This window comes from Chroicocephalus ridibundus, chromosome 17 (assembly GCF_963924245.1).
Source record: "Chroicocephalus ridibundus chromosome 17, bChrRid1.1, whole genome shotgun sequence".
Lineage (NCBI taxonomy): Eukaryota > Metazoa > Chordata > Aves > Charadriiformes > Laridae > Chroicocephalus > Chroicocephalus ridibundus.
The window spans coordinates 4,105,375-4,128,064 of NC_086300.1; the positions used below are offsets into that span (position 1 = coordinate 4,105,375).

At 63.6% G+C, this 22,690-nt stretch overlaps 4 protein-coding genes across 6 annotated transcripts; 2 read left to right on the plus strand and 2 right to left on the minus strand.

The window, feature by feature from the left end:
* Positions 1–151: 151 nt before the first annotated feature.
* Positions 152–7,953, plus strand: LOC134524793 (membrane primary amine oxidase-like). Of its 3 annotated transcripts, none has more exons than XR_010073612.1 (5): positions 152–2,108; positions 2,207–2,492; positions 3,225–3,354; positions 3,518–4,115; positions 6,373–7,953. XR_010073612.1 is itself a non-coding variant. In XM_063354962.1 (4 exons), exons 1-4 carry the CDS (start codon positions 539–541, stop codon positions 3,818–3,820), a joined length of 2,289 nt encoding a protein of 762 aa, XP_063211032.1. In that variant the 5' UTR covers positions 152–538; the 3' UTR covers positions 3,821–6,355. The 3 variants fall into 3 exon arrangements, 1 of the variants encoding a protein (XP_063211032.1); XR_010073611.1 differs by having other exon boundaries at positions 6,839–7,953; XM_063354962.1 differs by lacking the exon at positions 6,373–7,953 and having other exon boundaries at positions 3,518–6,355.
* Position 7,954: 1 nt separating this feature from the next.
* On the plus strand, positions 7,955–12,506 carry G6PC1 (glucose-6-phosphatase catalytic subunit 1). The gene is made up of 5 exons (XM_063354963.1): positions 7,955–8,428; positions 9,490–9,599; positions 10,387–10,495; positions 10,721–10,836; positions 11,363–12,506. The coding sequence occupies exons 1-5, from the start codon at positions 8,016–8,018 to the stop codon at positions 11,872–11,874; spliced, it is 1,260 nt and encodes a 419-aa protein (XP_063211033.1). The 5' UTR covers positions 7,955–8,015; the 3' UTR covers positions 11,875–12,506.
* Positions 12,507–15,018: 2,512 nt separating this feature from the next.
* Positions 15,019–20,347, minus strand: AARSD1 (alanyl-tRNA synthetase domain containing 1). The gene is made up of 12 exons (XM_063354965.1): positions 20,188–20,347; positions 19,982–20,104; positions 19,736–19,895; positions 19,179–19,236; positions 18,665–18,821; positions 18,455–18,571; positions 17,698–17,828; positions 17,488–17,554; positions 17,212–17,303; positions 16,705–16,759; positions 15,562–15,656; positions 15,019–15,393 (listed from the first exon to the last, which is right to left on the minus strand). Exons 1-12 carry the CDS (start codon positions 20,224–20,226, stop codon positions 15,258–15,260), a joined length of 1,230 nt encoding a protein of 409 aa, XP_063211035.1. The 5' UTR covers positions 20,227–20,347; the 3' UTR covers positions 15,019–15,257.
* A 96-nt stretch (positions 20,348–20,443) lies between these two features.
* Positions 20,444–22,689, minus strand: PTGES3L (prostaglandin E synthase 3 like). Its single transcript, XM_063354967.1, has 7 exons — positions 22,468–22,689; positions 22,047–22,160; positions 21,861–21,927; positions 21,446–21,544; positions 20,969–21,058; positions 20,789–20,842; positions 20,444–20,644 (listed from the first exon to the last, which is right to left on the minus strand). Exons 1-7 carry the CDS (start codon positions 22,473–22,475, stop codon positions 20,633–20,635), a joined length of 444 nt encoding a protein of 147 aa, XP_063211037.1. The 5' UTR covers positions 22,476–22,689; the 3' UTR covers positions 20,444–20,632.
* Position 22,690: the final 1 nt, after the last annotated feature.

Genomic DNA, 22,690 nt, shown 5'->3' on the forward strand with positions numbered 1-22,690 from the left:
GTTGGCAGCAGCGCGTGACGCTGCGCTGTCTCTGCGCAGGCTGCAGGGCCGTCGCTGGCGAAGGCAGAGCCCTGGCAGGACGGGGCCACGACGCCGCGCTCAGCAGCTCTGCGCAGAGGAGCATCGTCCTTGCGGTCTGCGCTGCCCCTGGCTGTTTGCGTCTGCAGGGTTGAGCGAAGGAGGTGCAGGGAGATGTGTTTATTTCCCCCCAGAGTGACTGGATCTGTCCTCTCCGAGGTCTGAAGCACAGCGTGTGGGACAAGAGGGGAAGGACGGATGCAGAAGCATTAAGTTTACTGAAAATTATGACCCGCTGGGGGAAGCAGAGCAAAGTTGCCTTTTATGGTTCCCAGCAAATCCCGGGCATGTCTGAGAACATCCCTCTGCGAGCTCCTCCAGGCTGTTCCCTGTTGAGAAAGCGAGGGGAAAAAAGAAACCCAACCAAACCCAGCCCCTTTTGTCGGCGGGTCGCTGGGAGGATTCTGCAGTTGGAAACCCGCCCTGCCGGACTTCGGAAGCTCTCAGTGCCTCGGCAGACATGCACATGAAAACGGTGCTCATCCTCCTCGTTCTGGCTTTAGCCACGATATTTGCTTTGGTCTGTGTGCTGCTGACCAGAGGAAGAGCCCCCAGCACCTGCCAGCACCAGCCCCCGGAGCAGGAGGATCCCGATGACGGCCAGAGCCTGGTCTTTGCGGATCTGACACCCGAAGAGCTGGCGCAAGTGGTGCGGTACCTGCAGGGAAACCTTGGGGTGCAGCTGGTTGACGCCTCGCGTGCGAAGCCCTCGGACAACTGCATCGCCTCCGTGGACGTGCAGGTCCCCGCCAAGGCAGAGGTGCTGCAGTTCCTGGATGGCGGGGGGGCTCGCCCCCGCCGGGAGGCGCTGGCTGTGCTCTACTTTGGGAACCAGCCGGACCCCAACGTCACCGAGTACGTGGTGGGTCCGCTGCCGACGCCGGTGTATCACCGGGACGTCACAGTGCAGAAGTACGGGGGGAAGGTGCCGTACCACCGCAGACCCGTCACCGGCAAGGAGTACGTGGATATCAACGCCCTCATCCAGCGGGAGCTGAGAAAGGCACCCCGTTTCCTCGCTGCGTGCTGCGAGTCCGACGGGACCGACCTGGCCATCCTCACGACGGCCCCACGGGGCTTCAAGTCCGGCGACCGCGTGACCTGGTTTGTCCTCTTCCGCGGCGTGGCCGGCACCGGCTACTACCTCTCGCCAGTGGGGCTGGAGGTGCTGGTGGAGCACGGGGACCTCCACGTCTCCCGCTGGCGGCTGCGCAAAGTCTTCTACAATGGCCAGTACTTTGCCAGCACGGGGGATCTGGAGCATGCGTTTGAATCCAACTTGCTGGAGGTCGTCAGGATCGAGAAGCCCCAGGCTGAAGCGGTGCTGGGCTCCATGAGACCCCGGCACCCGCCTGGGTCCCTAGGGCCGCTGCAGTACGAGCCCCAGGGTCCCCGCTACAGCGTCAGGAACAACCGCGTCACCTTCCAGGGCTGGAGCATCACCTTCGGCATGAACCCCAACACCGGCCCGCGCCTCTTTGACATCAGGTTCCGTGGGGAGAGGATTGTCTATGAGCTGAGTCTCCAGGAAGCCTTAGCCCTCTACGGCTCCAACTGCCCCGGGGGGATGTCCACCCGGTACTTTGATGGCAGCTTTGGCATCGGCAGGTTTGCCTACGAGCTTGTCCGGGGCCTCGACTGCCCCTACACAGCGACCTACGTGGACCGGCACTACCTGGTGGAGTCAGAGACCCCCAAAACCAACCAAAACTCACTCTGCATTTTTGAGCACGATGCTGCCCTCCCTCTGCGGCGCCACTTTTCCGACTCACACTCCTTCTACTATGGCGGGCTGCGGAAAAACACGCTGGTCATCCGTGCAGTCTCCACTCTCATCAACTACGACTACATCTGGGACTTCATATTCCACGGCAGCGGGGCCGTGGAGGTGCGGGTACACGCCACCGGCTACATCAGCTCCTCCTTCCTCCATGGCCGAGGCACCGACTACGGCAACAGGGTCGGGCCCCACACGCTGGGGACGATGCACCTCCACCACATCCACTACAAGGTGGACCTGGATGTCGACGGTAGGTCTGGGTGCCTTCGTGTGCGGCCGCGGTTCGCTGTGGGCTGCAGCTCTGCCCGGGGCGCGGAGCTCGAGAGGGTTTTCGCTTCTGCTTCCCAGGGCAGCTGAACTCTCTTGAGACCCAGGACATGGAGTATGAGCTCGTGAAAGACCCCTGGAGCATGCAGCACACCATCGAGCGGCCATACCTCCGCAGGGAGAGGCTGGAGAGGGAGGGCGAGGCGGCGTTCCTACTCAACACCCCCATGCCCCGCTACCTCTCCTTTACCGGCTCCAAGCCCAACAAGTGGGGGCACCCGCGCAGCTACCGGGTCCAGATCGTCAGCTTCGCCGGGGAGCATCTGCCCCCCAGCAGCCCCATGGAGAGATCCATCAGCTGGGGCAGGTGGGTGCTGGGGCGCGTGTGGTTGTCCCATCCCTGTCCCCCAGCTGCTCCTGCCCCCCAGCAAGCCTGTGTCGGGCTGCAGGGAAGGGTTAAACAGCCAACATGCGTGTTTTTTTGGCTCTGAAAATCCCTTGAAAAAAGTTGCTCAACGACATCTGTTCATAACAGTTCACAGGCAGGAATCTGACCCCAGATAAGATTAATTTAGAGCAATCACATGTGGTTTTTTTCCCTCTGAGGGCAACCAGGCTGTAGGATGAACTCCCAAGGGAAGCACTGGCATCCCTGGGTCTTGACATCTTCATGCAAGGACAGAACGTCTTTTGGAAAACGCTTGGGACGAGCACGTAGCTGGCTTAATGCCGGGGTGAAATTTAAGGGCTCACGCTCTGGGGGAGGCCGTGGGAGTTAGAGGTGGCCGCGGCTGCAGCGTGTCGGGCAACAAGCAGCAGCCTCCGCGCCTGGACATGCTCGTGTTTCCCTGCCGTGCCGGAGTGGCCACGGGCAGTGAGAGAACCTCCGTGAGCCTGACAGTGCCGGGGCTGCTGCCCGTCGGTCCCACGCTGGCCCCTGCCAGCCCCTTCCCTCCCCGACCCAGGACAGACCGTGTCCCCAGGCACACGCTGAGGGTGCCTCCAGCCCCCGTTTGCTGGTGCAGCCCCTGGCGGCGATGCCGCGGTCGCCCTGCCCTGCACCGGCACGGATGAGCCCCTCTGCTCCCTGTGCCGGCAGGTACCAGCTGGCCGTCACCCGGCGGAAGGAGGAGGAGCCCACCAGCACCAGCGTCTACAACCAGAACGACCCCTGGACGCCCACCGTCGTCTTTGCTGACTTCATTGATAACGAGACCATCACTAACGAGGTGAGCTGGGGTTGCCCGGGACAAGGGGAGTCGAGCACTGTGGGCACCGCTCCGGCTCCTGCCCTGGCCAGAGGTTTCACCCATCCTGTGGCCAAAACGGGTGGCCACCAGGCTGGAGGGTCCCGCTCAGCCTGACGGGGTGCCCGGCTTCCCTCCTGCCCAGGACCTGGTCGCCTGGATCACCGTGGGGTTCCTGCACGTCCCCCACGCCGAAGATGTCCCCAACACGGTGACCGTGGGGAACGGCGTCGGCTTTTTCCTGAGGCCCTACAACTACTTCGACGAGGACCCCTCGGTGAACTCGCCCGACAGCGTCTACTTCAGCGGCGAGCAGGACACCGGAGCGTGCGGGGCCAACCCGCTGGCCTGCCTGCCCCCCGCCGCCGCCTGCGCCCCCCGCCTGCCCCCCTTCCGATACGGGGGCTTCCTCAACCTCAGCCTGGCCCCGCCGCCCGGCGGGCTCTGACGGGACGGGCCTGCCGCTGCCCCATCCCCGCCGGCGCGGGCGGGCGGCCGGTGCCCGGCGTGGGGCGCGGGCCGGGTCTGCCACCGCGGGACGCGGCGTGCTCAGGGTCAGGTTTTCGGAGGAGCTCAGCTCTCGTTTCAGGACTGTGACCAAAGGCAGACTCCAAGCCTCTGAAAAACAGCCCCAAGGGGTGATTTTTTGGAGACCGCATCCAGGAGGACACCCAAAGGGATGCGGGGTGCCCGCGGCCGCTCTCCTCCGCTGGGGCCGGCGGGGCTCCTGCCACCTCGCCGAGGTAGGTCGGGGCACGCAGGGCGATGGCGCCGGCCGGGGCTGGGCACTGCACCAACCCACGGCTCCCTCGGAGCCATGGTCCACTCCGAGGGTTTGCCCAGGGTGGCGGGAGCAGGCGGCATGGCAGCCGCTGTGGCCCGTCCGCAGCCCAGGGGCCGTGGGGAGCCCGAATTGTCCACCCTGGTCCCGTGGCCACTGCAGGTCCTGGGCTGCCGGGGCCCAGGCGCTGCTGAGCTCTGGCTGCTGCCGCGGTGCCAAGCCCTGGGGACGGGGACGGTGGGTCGGGCTGCGCCAGGAGCCCACGGGAGGAGCACGGGACACACGCTCCCTGGGCTGCGCTGCCCATGTCCACCCTTCCCCAATAAACGGGCACTCGGCTGCTTTTCCTGACCAAACTGTTGTGTAGCTCATGGGTGCTCCTGCGGCTCCTGCCGGCTGCCGAGGCTGTGGGCGCTGGTGCCCTGTAACGGAGGGTCCTGGCTCAGCTCCGGCACTCACGGGGTCCAAGGGCCACAGGGCTAGTACAGCACCCGGCACGGCTGCGGGCGCGTGCTCCGGCCATGCTCTTGGCCCCCGGGTGCTGGTGGGAGGCTCCTGACAGGGAATATGGGACAAACAAGGGAGTTAATGTGTAACTCCCCATTAATCGGTCCTGGCCTTGGCTGCTGCCCGTCTGTGCGCACAGCCCTGGGCTGTGGGATCCCGCAGCCTCCAGAGCCCATCCCCGCTGCGTCAGGCCGGACGCATGGAGAGGTTGGCGAGGGCGGTTCAGCCCCAGCCCCACGGCCCGGCCCTGCCATGTGGCTGCAGTTGCCAAGTGCTGGCCAACGTGTCCCTGAGGGGACATCCTGGGGGTGGGCATCATCCCCTCCGAACCCTCGCCGTGGAACTGGGTCTGCCCAGGGCCACCCTGCGATGGGCTCGAGAAGCCATAACGGCGGCGGTGTTCGGGAGCCGGCTGGGCTCGCTGCGGCGCAGGGAGGGGATGTCGGGCACGAGTGGGCAGCTCCGGGACACGGCTCAGCGCGAGGCTGCGGCGCTCCCTGGGGTGACAGCGGGGACCCTGCCACAGAGGCACCTCCAGGGCTCGGGGGAGCAGGCGGCATGCTCCCTGCGAGGGGAAGGTGGCCGCCAGCCGGCTCGGTGCCGGCCGCTGTGTGCCCGGGTGTTTGCGAGCGCTGCCTGGACTCTGCCCGTGTGCTGACGCAAGCAGGCGTGCTCCCGAGCTGGCAGCGACCCGGCTCGCCGACGGCCCCAGACCTTGCGGCAAGCTGGGAACTTTCTGGATGAACCATTGGCACCGCGTGCGGCACATCACGTTACGGCACACGCGTGTGCCGCGCCTCCCGCAGCTGCATCCGGTGCCTTGGGAACTGCGGGGACACCGTGTCCCCCAGCCAGCCCCTGTCACCGCAGGCACACCGCAGGCTCCTGGGCTGCCAGCCGATGCCGGGCTCGCTGCGCTCAGACCCCAGTGCCAGAAACAGAGCACCCCCAGTCTGGCCCCATTCCTCCCCCGGGAAAGCCACCCCGGCCAGTTTGCAAGGCACGTCCCTGGCCGGCGGCACTGCCAGCCCGGCTGCCCGGTGCAGGGGATGAGCCAGAGCCTGGCATGGCGCTCCCAGAGCCGGTAGCCAAACTGACCAGGGTGCAAAACCTCATTCATGGTACCCAGGAGCAGCCCCTGTAGCCCCGGCTCCGTGCGGCGTCTGCGAGGCCGGGGATGCACCTGAAGCGCAGGACACGGAGCCGGCGCTGGGAGACCTCTGCCGTACGGACCCCGGCAGCTCCGGCACAGACCTGTCCTGTGGCACGTGCAACCTGGCCCCCGTGCAGGGGACGCTGGCCCGCGCCGCGCCGCTGGCACACGGCTCTGTGGGCAGCGTTCTGCTCGCTCCCGCGCCCGCCGGCAGGGAGGAGGTGGCTGCTCCTGTCCCCTTTCCCAGACTCTCCCCGCTGCGGCCCCAGTTTTCCTGCAGTGACTTTTTCCAAGGCGACCGGAGCACGCCACTCCCCCTCCCCCAACACCTTTTGCCCCCATTTTCTGCTGTGAAATCTCTCGGGGAGAATTTATTGCTGACTGTTTCAAAATATTTTTGAACGCGGAAGCCAAGTCTGTCGCATTCCTTCACGCCGGCCAAAGCCACTCTGGGTTGAGGACCCCGGGGATGAGATGCTGGGGAATTTGTTTTGCAAGAGTAATTTGATTTCCGTGCAAACTTCTGCTTTGTTGGTTTTTTTTTTTTTTTTTCCTGTAGATTGGGAGCTCAGTCGGGGGCTGGGACAGCTGGGTGCATCTCCCCTGGGCGCAGCGAGGCCGGGATGGGAGGGACAGGGAGGGATGTGTCCGTGGCTGGGGCTGATCCTGCAGCATTTGCCCCTCGTCCTCTCCTTCCCACACATTTCCCGTTCACTGAGGGCAGCTGGGAAATGGCACGGACCAACGTGAAGTCCCTGGTTCTGCCTCCCCCCCTGCGCTACCCTGGGGCTCCCCAGCACGGCGAGGATGCTCCGGCCGCGCTCCCTCCCTGGGGACGGAGTTGGACCCGGCCAGCCTGGGACAAGGATGCTGAGCGCAGGGTCAGGCTTTGCCTGCGCCCACCTTTCCCTGTGCCTTCAGAGCTCGGGCGTTTGCAAATACCATCCCTCTTCCTCGGCCTGGCAGCTCCAAGAGCACGTGCCTCTATTCCAAGGAGGAAGGTTTGCCGTGTTTTTGCCTTTTAGGCCCCGCGGCGCCCGTGCAGGCGAGGAGGTGGAATGGTGGCCGCAGGACCCGCTGTTTGCGGGCAGGACTCGGCGCTGGACACAACCTCCGCCCGCTCCGCGCCTGGCAAACAGCACCGGGGCAGCGGTTCAAGGATCTTGACCTGAACTTTCTCGAGGAGGGAGATAAGTGATGCATTTTCACTGGCTGCTAATCATTAACGCCTCCGTTGCCCGTTCCCCTGGCGGGGGCAGCTGCCTGCGTCGCTGCGGCGGGCGCTGGCTGGGCTCCCCACGCCGCCGCCATGGGGCTGCGCGGCCAGAGCTGGGGAAGGAGGTTCCTCCTGCCAGGCTGACCCTGTGTCCTCGGGCTCCTGGAAATATCTCTCCGTGTTACTCATTCACCGTTACCTCCCAGGGAGGGACGGGACGACAGAGCTGCGGTGCCGGCACCACACTGCAGCGTGGCTGGGGTGGGGGGAAAGGCCACGGGCAGGGACCCGGCTCCGGCGGGATGAGCGGCGTGTTGGGCTCCGTCCCCGCAGCCGGGGTCTGGCGGGGCAGTTTGGTGCAGGAGGGGGTTAAGGCAGGGGAGCCGTGCTGGGAGGAATGCCTTCCCTCCCAGGGGACCTCATTTGCAAAGGTCCTTTAACCCCACACCAGAGATCGGGAGAAGGTGGCTGGCAGCCAGCAGCTCCCCGAGCCTCGCTCCCTCGGGCTTTCAAAGTTTTCCCATCGCACGGAGCCCTGGATAAATCAGCCTGGCGAACGCCGTGGCAGCAAGGTTTTCTTTCGTCAGCCAGAGGTTTCAGCTGATGTGGTGGTGGAGGGGGTGGGCAGCCTGCCCCCCACCCCACCCCACAGCCCAGTCCGTGCTCCCGGGCATCCCTGCGATGCTCCGGTGGTGCTGGGGGTGACGGCAGAGGGATGGGGGGAGTGTCTCCGCTGGGGGCTGCGGCAGCTCCGCAGTGGGGTCCCATAGCAAGCGGGTGCTTCGGCCTCCCCCCTGCTAACAGCGATGGCCGGGGGCAGCAGGAGCAGCTGAGCTGCTCTATGGGGCGGCAGGAGGAGCAGGGGCCGCGGGATCCCCCCGGTGCTGCGGGGAGGGACGGTGCGGGGAAGGGTTAAGGTGCCGGTGCCGGAGCGCTCCACGCGCCCCCAAAGCCTGTTTTTCCCTTTTATGTAAGGTGTTCCAAACATGTTTGTAACAACCCCCCCCGGTGATGCACCTTTGGCAAAAGTGGTTTTGGGTCCAAAGATCGGTGCTGGGACAAGTGACCTGCCCGCGGCAAACAAGAGCCCGCAGAGTATAAAACCCCGGCGGCACGGTGGAGCGCGGGAGAGCCGGAGCCGCGCCGAGGCGCAGCAGCTGGAGGGGAGGATGGAGGCCAGCATGAACCTCCTGCACGACATGGGCATCCAGGCGACGCACTGGCTGCAGCAGCACTTCCAGGGCTCCCAGGACTGGTTCCTCTTCATCTCCTTCGCCGCCGACCTCAGGAACGCCTTCTTCGTCCTCTTCCCCATCTGGTTCCACTTCAGCGAGTCGGTGGGCATCAGGCTCGTCTGGGTGGCCGTGATCGGCGACTGGCTCAACCTCGTCTTCAAGTGGTGAGTGGCCCCGTGCCACGGCTCCCCGCGGGCCTGTTGGCACAGCTGGACTAACGCGGGCCAGATGTGCAGGCGCAGCCTTCACGCTGGTGTAAAACAAAGCCCAGAGTTCAGCCCCCGGCTTGGCAGCGGGAATGGCTGCTCCTTCCTGAGCCTGCAGCAGCGTCTCCCCCCTCCCCAGAAGCCGGGCAGAGACAGACCCTCCTGCAAACAGACCCTTCGCCGTCGGCCGGGGCTGCGGTTCTGCGCGGGGGCTGCTCAGAGTCTCTCACCGCGGTGGCGGGGGGAGCCTGGCACGGCTCTGATGCGCGGGACTAGGGCTTGGTGCTCCCCCGATGTTTTAGGGGAGCGTTTCCCGTGGGTAAACCAGGAGACCGATACCCCCTTCCTTTCCACGGCTGGTAACGCTGGCATCGCTGCCGCCAAGGGAGCCATGGTGGGGAGCGCGCGAGGGACCCGCCACCACTTCAGGCGCGGGACGGCCCCGTGGGCAGCGTTAATTGTACCGTGGGGCCGATCCCTCCCGACACCCGGCAGGGTTGGGTGCCAGCTGGTAGCGGTGGGTGCCATCCCCACGGGGCAGCGGTGTGCCAGCACGGAGCCATCCCCGCAGCTGCTTTTCAGCGTCCCCAGGCTCCGGGGTTGCGTGTGCCCACGGCAGGGGCTGCGCCCCACGTCCCAGCGGCAGGACCCCAAAGCACGGCCGGGGATGTGTGTGCCCCACCGCTCACATCCCTCGGGATGCCCACGCTGCCTGCACGTGTGACAGGGACGGGTGGCCTCTGCTTCTGATGCCACCATGAGACAGTTACTCCAGGCCTGGAAAACGCTTCGAGGGAGCGGACGCTGCTCCTCTTTCTCAGAGCATTGTCTGGGGACATGGACAGGCAGTGCCGGCTGTTGGGACCGAGTGACCAGTGGGATGTTGTGTCTGCGGGATGCCCTGGACCACTCATGGCTCCTTCGCCTCTTCCAGCTCCAGGCTAGAGCTGAAACCGCAGCCATGTCTGCCCGCTCTGGTGCCCAGGACCCTGACAGCCTCCGTTCTTCTTTCTTTTCAGGATCCTCTTTGGGGAGAGACCGTACTGGTGGGTCCACGAGACGGACTATTACAGCAACACCTCTGCTCCGGAGATCCAGCAGTTCCCGCTCACCTGCGAGACCGGCCCCGGTAGGGTCCCCCATCCCCGGTAGGGTCCCCCGTCCCTGGTAGGGTCCCCCATCCCCGGTAGGGTCCCCTAGCCCCAGTAGAGTCCCCCGTCCCTGGCAGGGTCCCCCATCCCCGGTAGGGTCCCCTAGCCCCAGTAGGGTCCCCCGTCCCCAGCTGCACACGCAGCTCTCACTCCGGCTCTCGGTTCCTGCAGGACGGGGGGTGCTGGCATGACCATGGCCGTGGCCGGCAGCCCGCCGGCAGCACAGGCCCCTGCTAGCTCTCGAGAGGGGGCCGTTACGGCCGAGCCGTCACTGGCCCCCGCCGTGCTGCGGGGACGACAGCCGTGCTTGCGGCGAGCGGAGGCAGGGCAGCCCCTGCGCAGACCTTGACCCTCGGCGCAGACGTGGCAGCTCAGCACAAACCCCTGCGGGTGCTCAGCCCAGCCTTGGCCCCGGGCCAGGGCCGTGCTCAGCCCCCAGCCCCAAATGCAGGCAGCCATTCCATGGGCAAGGGGCTTGCTCGGTTCCGGAGCAGCTCTGTCTGTACTTTGCCCACGGCTTTCCACGGGAGCCAGGGAAGGGCTGCTGGCATCCCCGGCACACTCAGCGTGAGCTGTCGGGGATGGCCAGTGCCCTCTCCCAATCTTGGTGCCGGGGTACAGGTGCTGGGTGCCGTTTCCCATCCCAAATCCAGAACATAGCGCTATACCAGCTGCCTGTAAGAACATTAATTCCATCCCAGCTGAAACCATGACACCCGCTCCGAAGCAGGGGGGGGTCTGACCTGGGGCTCTCTTCTCCCCCAGGGAGCCCCTCTGGCCACGCCATGGGTGCAGCAGGCGTGTACTACACCATGGTGACGGCCCTCCTCTCTGCTGCCATGGGGAAGAAGCGGTTGAGGACACTTAAATACTGGTAAGCTGTGTGCCAAACCCTCCCGTGCTGGGCAGAGGCTGCCCCAGAGGCGACGGGCGCAGCTGAGCCCGGTGAGGCACAAGGCTGTGATCAGACGGCAGGGACATGGGGTGTGCAAGAGGCCGGGCTCGGTGGGCAGCCAGGCACTGCTCGGGGTACGCGACGGTGGTGCCCCGGACAGCAGGAGCCGGCCCTGGCACTGACGTGGCCACCTGCCCCTCACAGGGTGCTGTGGACGGTGCTTTGGACGGGGTTCTGGGCAGTTCAGGTCTGCGTCTGCCTGTCCCGAGTCTTCATTGCCGCCCACTTCCCCCATCAGGTCATCGCGGGGGTCATCTCAGGTGAGTGCCTCGGACCCCCGCCCCCTTCCCCGCGGCACCGCCGTGCTGGACGGCAGCACCCATGGTGCCGGCCAGGACGGGTGCACAGCCTGACGGACGTGTGCAGGGTCATGACGCAAAGCTGCGTCCGTGGCTCTGCAGTTACCGCCTCATCGACACGGGCAGGATGCCCACCAGGACGTGCCTTTGTCCCCATCCCATTTGAGGCACGAGTCCCAGTCGGGTGGGCAGGGCACTGCCAGCCGCTGCTGGGCTCTGAGGGACAGCAAAGGTGTCCGAATGCACAGGCAGGGCAGGCTTGGGGCGTGAGAGGGTCGTCACTGGGCGAGGGAGCAGAATCGTGAGCAGCGGGGCACAGCGGTGGCCGTCGGGGCGGGCAGCACCGTGCGGGAGCAGCTGGGTAGCCCCTGGCTCATGTTCCCCACCGGAGCGCCCAGGGCTGTGGGCTCCGCTCGGCTCCTCCGCCCTGAGGCAGGCGATCGCTCGCTGATCAGCGCCGCCTCCTCTCCCGCTTTGTTATCCGCAGGGATGGCCGTGGCCAAAACCTTCCAGCACGTCCACAGCATCTACCACGCCAGCCTCCGCCAGTACCTGGGCATCACCTTCTTCCTCTTCAGCTTCGCCATGGGCTTCTACCTGCTGCTGCGGGTACTCGGCGTGGACCTGCTGTGGACGCTGGAGAGGGCGCGGAACTGGTGCGCCCACCCCGAGTGGGTCCACATCGACACCACCCCCTTCGCCAGCCTCCTCCGTAACCTGGGCATCCTCTTCGGGCTGGGGCTGGCCCTCAACTCCCACATGTACCTGGAGAGCTGCCGGGGCAAGCAGGGCCGGCAGCTGCCCTTCCGCCTGGGCTGCGTCGCCGCCTCCCTCCTCATCCTGCACCTTTTCGACGCCTTCAAGCCGCCCTCCCACATGCAGCTGCTCTTCTACATCCTCTCCTTCTGCAAGAGCGCGGCCGTGCCGCTGGCCACCGTCGGCCTCATCCCCTACTGCGTCTCCCAGCTCCTGGCCACGCAGAACAAGAAGGCTGCCTAGTCTGGTAACGCTGTGCCCGGGCTCGGGGGCAGCCGTCGGACCATGGGTGCCCCCACCCACTGTTTGCTCCCCGCTAAACCCGCACAGACTGACTCCACTCGGGAGCGGACCGCGAGGGCCGGGCTGGCGGCGGTGCTGGGTGGCTCCCGCGGCACGGACCCACGATGCCAGTCGTGCCCGTAGGCTCGGGCGGTCTGCGGCCAGCTGATGGGCAGCACAGGGCTCTCCTGCTGCCCTTCCCGTGCCCACGGGTGGAGGGTCACCAGCCCGGGATGCGGCGGCAGCGGGGGGAAGACCCTGTGCTCCCCTGCAGCTCATGGGGACGTGCCACCTCCAAGCTGCAGGGCCGGGCACGGCAGCACCGGGAGCAGGGGGCTCACCCGCGGGTGCTCGGGGTCTGCCGGCGAGGCGGCTGTTACAGGAACGGGCGGACACTGTGACTTGGAGACAAGGCACCGGCTTTTGCGGGAGCGCCCCCAGCCCCGGGGTGTTCAGTATTCACTGCGGTGTGCAGTACCGCGGGGTACGCCAATGCATATGTGTGTATACGCGTGCGACGCGCATCTATATACACATATACATATGGGCGTCTCTGCAAACGAGGTATTTAATTAAAGCCGAGGCTGTGTTTAGCCGGCGAGTTCGACGTCTCACTGGCTGGTGGGGCAGGATGGGGGATCGGCTCCCAAGTGCGGGGGCTGCTGGTGGTGTCGGGGGTGGAGGGGGGCCGCTGTCCCGGGGCGCTGCCCCACCATCACCTGCAAGGCACGGCCAATCCATGGGGAAAGGCAGTGCCAGGATCCCCGGTCCTCACCCTTGGGCGCAGTCAACACAGCGGCGGGCGACAAGCCGCTTTTTGCACCGTTTATCGTGGGTTTATGGGTGCACCTTGTGCCAGAATCAGGGACACACTCGTGTCCCCTCGCTGCTTATGGAAGCAAGCGCGGCTTTGGGACCGGCCGGCTGGGGCTGTGCTGAGCCCCCAGGTTGCGGGGGCTGTGCTGACTGCATCAATGCGGGGTCCAGCTGCGCGGCTGCCACCGGCTCGGCTCCCCGGCTGCCGCGTCCTGGCTCCTGCCTCCGCTCGGTAGCAGGAAGGTGGCCGCGGGCTCGCCCTGCCGATGTCGAAGCCGTTCAGGCAGTGCAGATGCCAATTAACTCAGTTAGTCAACATCCTCTGTCAGTCTGAGACGGTTTAAAATAGATTCGAAGGCACAGGTACTTTCTTCCTGCCAGACCCTTCGTCTGCATGTGCAGCATCTCCCCAAACACCAGCTCCTGTAGCATTTACCCCACACCCAGCTGTAGGAGTCAGCCGCACTCTCCGCCGTGGCCACCTGAGAGATGCCACCTCCCCTGCCCACATCTTCCACTGCCTTTGGGAGACGGCGTCCAGCAGCGCCGTGCTCACGTCCCTTGTCTTGCTGCGGCTTGGATGGGCCTTTGCCAAGCGTAGAGGCTTTGCAGCCGTTCCCAGCTCTCTGACGGGAGCCCTCCCGCCACCGCTACGCTGAGAACAAGAGAGCACCTTCCCCCTGACCGAACTGTTTCCCAGCAGAACCCTGCGCTAAAACCCAGCCCCGCTAAAATGCCTTCCATGACAAAGTTTGCTGTAAATCTCACTCGGTACGGAGCTCAGCTCTGGCCCTAATTCCCTGTAGAAAACTCACCTGGGTCAGCACACACCCCCCCAAGTTTCACAGAATCCCAGCCTGGCCGGGGCTGGAAGGGCCCTCTGGAGATCATCCCCTCCAACCCCCGGCCAGAGCAGGGTCACCCAGAGCAGGTGGCACAGGAACGCGGCCAGGCGGGGTTGGAATGTCTCCAGAGACGGAGACTCCCCCACCTCTCTGGGCAGCCTGTGCCAGGGCTCTGCCACCCTCACAGCAAAGAAGTTCCTCCTCCTGTTGAGATGGAACTTCCCAGGGGCAAGTTTGTGCCCGTTACCCCTTGTCCTGTCCCCGGGCACCACTGAGAAGAGCCTGGCCCCATCCTCCTGACACCCCCCTTGAAGTATTTATCAGCGTTGATAAGATCCCCCCTCGGTCGCCTTTTTTCCAGGCTGAAGAGACCCAAATCCCTCAGCCTTTCTCCATCAGAGAGGTGTTCCAGTCCCCTCAGCATCTCGGTGGCCCTAAGATAGTTTCCTCCAGCTGGGGAGCGGGCAGGCTTGGCCCAGCGCTTGTCCCAACCAGGATGGATTGGGACAGGGCAGCCAGACTCCATGGAGGTGGCCGCAGGAGGCCCCTCACTGGGAGCCCACCATGCGTGGTGGGAACCAGGGCTGCTGTTCCCCGGCAGCCAGGACCCTGTGCCTGCTCCTGCTGCTGCCACTCACCAACAGCCCAACGGGCTCGGGGCCGAATGGCACCGCGTCAGCCGTCTGCGGAAACCCTGTGTGCGGGGGCTGCTGCCAGCCCGTGTTCATGACAGGTAAATCTCCTTGGGAGAGAGCTTTCTTTTCAGAGAATCACAGAATGGTTCGGGTTGGAAGGGACCTTAAAGATCATCTAGTCCCAACCCCCTGCCCTGGGCAGGGACACCTCCCACCAGCCCAGGCTGCTCCAAGCCTCATCCAGCCCGGCCTTGGACACCTCCAGGGATGGGGCAGCCACAGCCTCCCTGGGCAACCTGTTCCAGCGCCTCCCCACCCTCACAGTAAAGAATTTCTTCCTGATATCCGATCTAAATCCACCCTCCTTCAGTTTGAGGCCGTTACCCCGTGTCCTGTCATTACACTCCCTGATAAAGAGTCCCTCCCCGTCCTTCCTGTAGGCCCTTCTTCTGTTTCTGTTCATTACCAACAGCTAGACCAAACTTGTCCTACCATTTCTAGCAAGAAGGTGGGGAAAAAAAAAAAAAGTTCCCAAACTACCTGTGTCATGCTTTTTCCCCACTGTGGCTCCACAGCGCCCTTTAGTTTCTGCAGCTGAGACTGCAACGGCGAATTACAGCAGCAAAAGCGTGATTCGTTTTCTCTGCGCTGGTTGGCAAATATCATACTCAAACCTTCTGATTTTTCAAATGCATCCAGCCCATTATAAATAAACGCACTCACAAAGCAGTTATTCCTCGTCAAAGACCCACAATGTAAATTGCAAACGGGAGGGCCCTTCTCTCGGTTTTAGAAAGCCTACAAAACGGTTAAATAACGTCTACATTTAATCACGTAAGAGTGTGGACCATTCGTCCAGAGAAATGAAAGAACCCTTACAGCAGAGCGTGGATGGCAGATCCTCTCCCCCAGTTTTCCATGAGCACTAAACCAGCTCCCACGGAGCCTGTGCACACCCGCGGCTGGGTTTACGTCTTTATTCTCCAGAAGAGAAGCTGGTGGAGCTCATACGAAGCAGGAAAGACAGCCCTACTTCGAGAATCGTTTCTTACGCTTCAGGGCTTCGATGGCTGATGAACTCCTGGAGCAGAGCCTGCACTTCTCCTCGCCGGCTCATCTTGGCTGCCTTGCCCTGAAAGCGGCCTCGCTTGCCAGCTCCTTTGCCTCCCAGCAGCTCTGCCACCCTGCAAGACCAGCACGGGCTGGAGGCCACTCGCTTGCGGGGAAGAGTGGCCTGGCCTAACCTGCTCCAGAGAGCAAACGAGGATCCATGCCCTAATGACACCCCTCAGCTGCTTAGTCTGCAATCCTAGAATTCTTACTAATTTTAAAGAAACCGTAGAACGTCTTACCTGGGACCTAAATTCTCAACTGCTTCAACAGGTCCTGCTAGAAGAAAGAGTCCTGCTTCTTTCTCATCTCCCACAGTCAGGAACAGCAGGGTGTCCTGCGGACAGAGACAGATCATGCTCCAGAATAACCAGTGCCCTCCTCCTCCGGGAAGAGGACAGAGACACTGGCCACACGCAAACAATTCAGGAGCCTGTGTGCGCTGCTGAGACAGAGACTCAATGTGAAGAAAGCAAAAGGGAGAGGGATTTTGAACCTGTTATGCTTCATCGCATGTTGTGGGGGACAGAACGGGTACTGGGGTATCCTAAGGTAAAAGGATACGGTTGGCAGTTGGACCGGGTGACTGCCGTAGGTCCCTTCCAACCAAAATAGTCTGGTCTAGTCTAAAACAGCCGATGAGGTTCTGTAAGGCTCTTTAGGGGACAGGCTCTGAATTTTCACTGTTGTACTTCTTGACTGTGGAGGATTCCCCTGCAGGCTGAGGCTGCTGGGGACAATGACCTCATGTAGCTTACCACAGAATCCCAGCCTGGCCGGGGCTGGAAGGGCCCTCTGGAGATCATCCCCTCCAACCCCCGGCCAGAGCAGGGTCACCCAGAGCAGGTGGCACAGGAACGCGGCCAGGCGGGGTTGGAATGTCTCCAGAGACGGAGACTCCCCCACCTCTCTGGGCAGCCTGTGCCAGGGCTCTGCCACCCTCACAGCAAAGAAGTTCCTCCTCCTGTTGAGATGGAACTTCCCAGGGGCAAGTTTGTGCCCGTTACCCCTTGTCCTGTCCCCGGGCACCACTGAGAAGAGCCTGGCCCCATCCTCCTGACACCCCCCCTTTCAGTATTTATCAGCGTTGATAAGATCCCCCCTTAGTCATCTTTTTTCCAGGCTGAAGAGACCCAAATCCCTCAGCCTTTCTCCATCAGAGAGGTGTTCCAGTCCCCTCAGCATCTCGGTGGCCCTTTGCTGTCCCCTCTCCAGCGGTTCCCCGTCCTTCTGGAACCGGGGAGCCCAGCACTGGACACGGTACTTTCGAAAGGACACGGACCTGCAGCTCGTGACTCTGGTACAAAGAAGAGCCTGGCCCAGCCTGTGCTGCAGCTTGAGTGAAAAGGCCAGTGGTGAAAGGTAAGTGTTCATCAGCGACTCACCTCTGTCCCAATCTCATTAGCGATGATGTTCATAAATTCAGAGTCACCCTCTTTCCTGTATGGATGGGTGAAAAAAAAAAAAACGCTTCAGAAAAAAGCAAAAGTCCCCTCTAGAGTCCAAAATATCAATTGGAAACCAAAGGCCTGAGGTTTTTCGTCTATATCTAAATCCTCATTGTGCATTCCTGTGGACATATTAGGAATTATTTAAGTGTTTATCTTTAAAAAATAGAGCTCCTCAGTTTTATTTGAAAATATCAAGGGCAGGGAGAAAAATCAGGTAGACGCAGTTATTTCTCAGCTATCAAAGCAGAAGAATTCAGCGACTGAACTACGAACGCATCCCTTTAAGTCCACAACCCTCCAGCAGGCTGGGGCAGTTTAATATTCTATTCACCGTGTTTATATTCCTCCTCGAGAAACAAGCCTGACTAGGTGTCAGAGTGATGCAACTGCCACAAAAGGTGTAAGATTCCATTTTACCCTTTTCCCCGAACTCCCCCATACCTGTGTAGCACAAAGAGCTGACTTCGGACAGGTTTGCTCTTGAAGTCCCGGGCTATCAAAACAGCAATGTCTCTAAGCAGGTTCAAGTTATTCTGAAAGGAAAGCAAATAAACCTTACTGCAGACGGAGAAGTCAGCGTGAACACTGAGTTGCGTTCCCAGAACGGGAGCAGTTTCCCTAAAAACTGATGTCTACGATTCAATTCCCAGTTATCAGGACCAAAGCTCAGGTCTAGAGGAAGCAGCCGCAATCCGCTTTTCTCAGCCCCCCTCGTACCTTCTGGAGCAGTTTCACAGAACTCTGCAGCCTCTTCACCGCCTCTACGTGCTCACCTGGGCCGTTTCTGAAAGAACAAGCAGCGTCTGGATCGCCACTTTGAAGGTAACATCAGAAAAGCACCGTGTAGGTGTACCCTGAGGCTTACGTGGTGTTTGTTAGAAGGAATAGTAAGTAAAGATGAAACAACGAAAGCGGAAAGGTTATTACTTGAGCAGCGAGGTGAGAGCCTTCTCAGTGCTGTGACTTTGCTCGATTGACTTCAGCACTCTGTTTCCTGCCAGGAAAACCAAGTTGGTTTTGTTCTTTTTCCCTTTTTCTGTGCCAAGGAGTTTAATAACCTTAAAAAAGAAAATCACCCTGGTCAGAAAAGAACAGTACTTTGCTTATGCTCCCACAGGTGGGTCGGTTCCTACTAGGCCATGCCTTCTTGTGAATGTTGGCGCTCTGCCAGCGAAAATAAACTGCTTAAAATCAGCCACAAGGTCACCATACAAAAAAGAAAAGATGGTGAGACAGTGGAATTAATACAATTTGCTAGTCACGGGCTGCTCTGCAGCGCATCTGGATGTCTCTGCTGGGATACGGACGCCACCAAACGACTGAAAAGACGGAAACACCTAAAGGCAGCTCAAGAATTTTATCTCCGCTCAAAAACATCAGAGCTTTAAGCAGAAGGAACAAACGGCTGCCACCCAGCAATGCACCGCCAAACCGGCCCCACACCACGCGCCCTCCGCAGAGGCAGCTCAGAAAATGTCACTGCTGCAGACAAGGGCTGAGTTCTGTGACAAAGCGGGAAAGAGCCTGCCTGGACACAGACGTCAGGCCGTGTACGGCCCTGGGGGGGCTCGCCCAGCGTGGGGTTCCGCCACCCCCTTTACCATCGGGACAATTTCCAGCAGACCCTGGATCTGCTGTGCCAGGTCTGAACGTATGGCGCGAGGCTCCCGCTGCAGCCCCCCACCTGCAAGTCGCTCAGGTTGGAGACGTGAGTCCCACAGCACATGTTGGAGTCTACGCCTTCGATGTCAACAACTCGCACTGGCCCCGCGTGGTCGTCCGGCAAGCCACGGCTTCTCACCTAGTCAAAGGAGGACAATGGCAAACAGGGTGACATCCACGCCGCCGTTATTTTGGTCCCACCGATACCATCATTTCTCTCCCCACCACTCACTGTTTCAATTTCAGGGTCATCTGCAGCCAGTTCCCGCACTGTCACTGGTACCCTCTCCCGGATTTTCTCATTCACGCTCCTCTCCAGGGCCTCTACTTGCTCTGCTGTCATGGAGGGGGTGTCCAGCTCAATGAGACTTCGCTGGCGGCCCAGCTCCCTGCACCGACGGAGAACACCTGCTGCTGTAGCTAAGACCGGCTGGAAGGTCCCTCTGTGCGGCCCTAAGTGCCATCCCACTGCTGGGAACGTGGCGACTGAAACAAAACACACTTTCCTCCTCTCCCTGGTATTTACGGAGCACCAGATCCATACCAGACACTTGGAGGAGGAGAAGACAGAGCAAATACTTTGCACAGCTTCTCTCCAGTTCAGTCACTCTCCCAGCCCCTCTGAGCGAGAGTGAAATGTCCAAGGGCAAACTGCTTTTCATTTATTCAGCTCCTCGTGGCCCAGCACACTGGCACACGCCAGACAAGGTAAGGCTGGGGTCAAAAGGAGCCTTTTCCCTGCTCACCATGAAGTTGTCTTGAATCCAAACATCTGTTCTGCGATGGCAGTGATGAGGTGCTGTCCTGGAAGAGACATGCAAGCAACGGCTTTGAGCGCCACTGGATATAGAAAGAGATTTTCGCTCAGACTGTGTTTTTTGTGCTTTCAGGACATCTGCAAATGCCCAGCATGTGCTGGGTGCTGCGGGACTCATACTGGGTGCTGCGGGGCTCGTGCTGCTGCTTCGGAGCAGACAGAGGAGTTGGCCATGGCCCCGGGACCCTGAGGGCACCACGGCACATGCCAGACTTCGAAGCAAGTTCAAGTTTTCCTCCCTGGGCTGTTCGCGGGGCAGGGGGTGTTTGTTCACGAACCGAGGAGACCCGCAGGGGAGGCGCCTGCCGGGGCCGGCGCCCCAGGACTGGACCTGGACTGGCCCATGGAGCTGGCCCCTCCCCGGGGGCACCGGCCAATCCCTCCCCCCGCACCGGCCAACCCCTTCTCCAGGCACTGGCCAACACCTCCCCCGGTACAGGCCAACCCCCTCCCCGGGGGCACCGGCCCCGGAGTCCGGTCACGCACCCGAGTGCTGCTGCATGTGGTCGAAGCGGCGGTCCCAGTCCAGCGACAGCACCACGGCGGCGCCCGGTTCCAGCGGGGCGGGCACGAAGTGCAGGGCCTCGGGGCCCCGCCGCGTCACGCGCAGCACCGGCACCTCGCCGATGAGGCCGCGGTCGTCCGGCTGCGGGCACGGGGCGGGGGGGGGGGGTGTCAGCGCCGCCGGCACTACCCGCCCCGGCCCCCTCACCCCACCCGCCCGGCCCGTACCTGCCCGCCGCCCTCGGGGAAGAGGATGGTGTCCTCCAGCACCACCTGGAACCCGCGCACCGGTGCCCCGCCGCCCTCGGGCCGCAGCTCCGCCGCCTGGCACGACACCACCCTGGTGGCGAACTGTAACGGAGGCGGCGGCGTGAGGGCCGGCCTGCCCGCTCTGCCGCCTCCGTCCCGCCCCGCCGCGCCCGGCCCGCCGCTACCTGCCGGGCCCAGCTGTCCCGCTGGCACCGGAACGCCATGGCCGCGCCGGCGGCGGGAAGCACGGGGCTGGCGGCGACGGCGGCCGCGGAGGGACACGGGGCTGGCGGCGACGGCGGCCGCGGAGGGACACGGGGCTGGCGGCGACGGCCGCGCCGCAGGTGGGCGGGGCCCGCAGGGTGACGCGCGGTGCGCGCACTGCCGGTGGCCGTGCCGATGGCGGGGCCGGGCCGGCTCCCCGACAGACAGGAGACAGCGGCGGCAGCTCACGTTTATTGCCCCGTGCCCCGCGCGGGTAACGGGCACGGGGAGGCCGGATGGCTCCCGCCGCTCTCGGCGGATAACCGGCGGGGGGGAGCAGGGGGGGGGCTCCGCTGCCTCCGGGAGCCCCGCCTCGGCGGTGCGCGCTGCCGGCGCACCGGGCGGCCTCCCGCGGCGTCCCCGGCTTCATAGGTCGTCCTGCGGGAGAGAGGAGCGAGGTGCCAGGGAAGGGGCGGCCCCGGGGAGCGCGGCCCCGGCTGGCCCCGGGCCGGGCTGCCCCAGGAGAGCATCTGGAGCCAGAGGCTGGGCTCGGCGGGGGCAGCAGCCGGTGGCCATACTTACATCCAGGTCGTCCATGGCCGGCGGAGGGCCTTTGTCTGTCACCTTCTCCAGGAGCTGGACGGGAAACAAATGGCTGTGGGAATGCCCAGCTCCCCCCATGCCGAGCACCCACCCCACACACGCCCCAGGACCCCGAGGGCTGCAGCTCACCGGCCCCCGGCTCACCGGCCCCCGGCTCACCTCTGCGTACTGCTCCACCATGGCCCTCTCCACCTCCTCATCCCCTTCCCAGTCTCGCCAGTTGTCAAAGTCGACGGAGAGCCAGGCCGGCTGTGGGCGGAGAGGGCATCCCCTGAGGGAGGGGGCGGCACGGAGGGGACTGGGCAGCCCCCTCCTCGCAGCCCAGGGATTGCTCCATGGGCAGGCGCAGGGACTGGGCAGGCTGGGGAAGGGGAGTGCGTCCCCCCGCCTGCGGGTGCTGGTCCCGACCCAGCCTGTGTCAAGGGAAAGGGGTGTCCCGTCCTTCGGGGACGGCAGAGGTCTGCGGATGGGGGGTGACCGTGAGGTCAGGCTCTTTGGGAGCGCTGTATTGGGGTGCCCACTTGGGGCCCTCGGTGCCTGTCCCGGGGCAGGTTGTTCCCCGGGAGCTGCAAGATGCGGTGCAGAGACAGCACACGTGCTGAGGCTGGTCCTGGCTGCCCCACGCCACACACGCACCTTGATGTTCTCCTCGGTGATGCGCGGCCAGGCCACTTTCTCCTTCCACTTCCTCATAAAGCACGTGATGGAGCGGTCGGAGCGCTTCTCCCGTGAGTCCTGTCAAGAGATTGGGGGTGCCTCAGCTCCGTGGCTGCCGGACCCACCTCTGTAACCCACTGCAGACATGCACGGGATTAAAGCTGAGGCACGCGCAGGCTGCGGGACACACAGATCCACAGAGACGAGCTGTTCCTGGCCCTAGGCAGCACTGAGAGTGCCAGGCCCAGGGCCAGGGCTAGTGCTCACCCCATTCGGGCTCTTGGGAAAGGGGCAGGATTCAACGCGAAGCGGCGCTGCTCAACCGGCACAGGCTGGGTTTAACTCAGAGCCTGACGCGGGCTGTCGGAGAACGTTTGCTGGGGGGAAGCCTCACCTTGGAGTTGACCCGTGCATACAGGTTGATCTCGTTGTAGAACTCCACGCCGTCTGCATTTTTGCAACTGCCAAAACACCGTAACAGCCTGGCTTAGGGAGGGCTGAGGCCCCGCGTGCCTGGCTCTGACAGAGTCCTCCCCGTCCTCCGAGCCCCCCCCCACCAGGGCCCTGTCCCGGTGTTCACCTGAACACCAGCCGCTGGTCCTCAATGACGACCTTAACATCCCTGCTGTCCTCGACGCAGAACTCCAGGTAGACGTACCGCGGCCGGTCGTACCACAACGTCTTTGCCGGTTGCCTAGGGAAGCAGCGGGGCAGCGGGTGGGTGCCCTGCAGGGCCGGCACCGGGGCGAGGAAGAAGCCCCCCGCCTGTACCCGGCCTGGCCGCCGGGGCTGGGCCGCCCTGCCCTCGCCCTCCCCTGCCGTTCCCGGCGCCACTGCCCCGCTGCCCGGGGCGGGGGGCTCCTGGCCGGCGGTGGCTCAGGCTCCGGACCCTGGGCGGGTGCCCGAGCCCCGACCGGGCGCTGCCCAGGGCCCGGCGCCGCGCGGGGGTGCCCGTCCCGTCCCGTCCCGTCCCGTCCCGTCCCGTCCCGTCCCGTCCTCACCTCGCCATGGCGGTGCCGGCCCCGCCCCGCGCTATTTCGGGCCGGGGGCGCGGCTGCCGGCGGGGCCGGGTGCGGGGGTCGGCGGGCCCGGGTCGGGCTGGGCGCGGCCACCCCCGCGGCCCGGTCGCCGTCCCAGCTCCGTCCCTCCGGGCTCTCGGTGGTCGCGTTCCGCCCCGGGCCACGCGCCCCCCGGCACCCCGCGCCCCCCGGCCCCGCCGCAGCC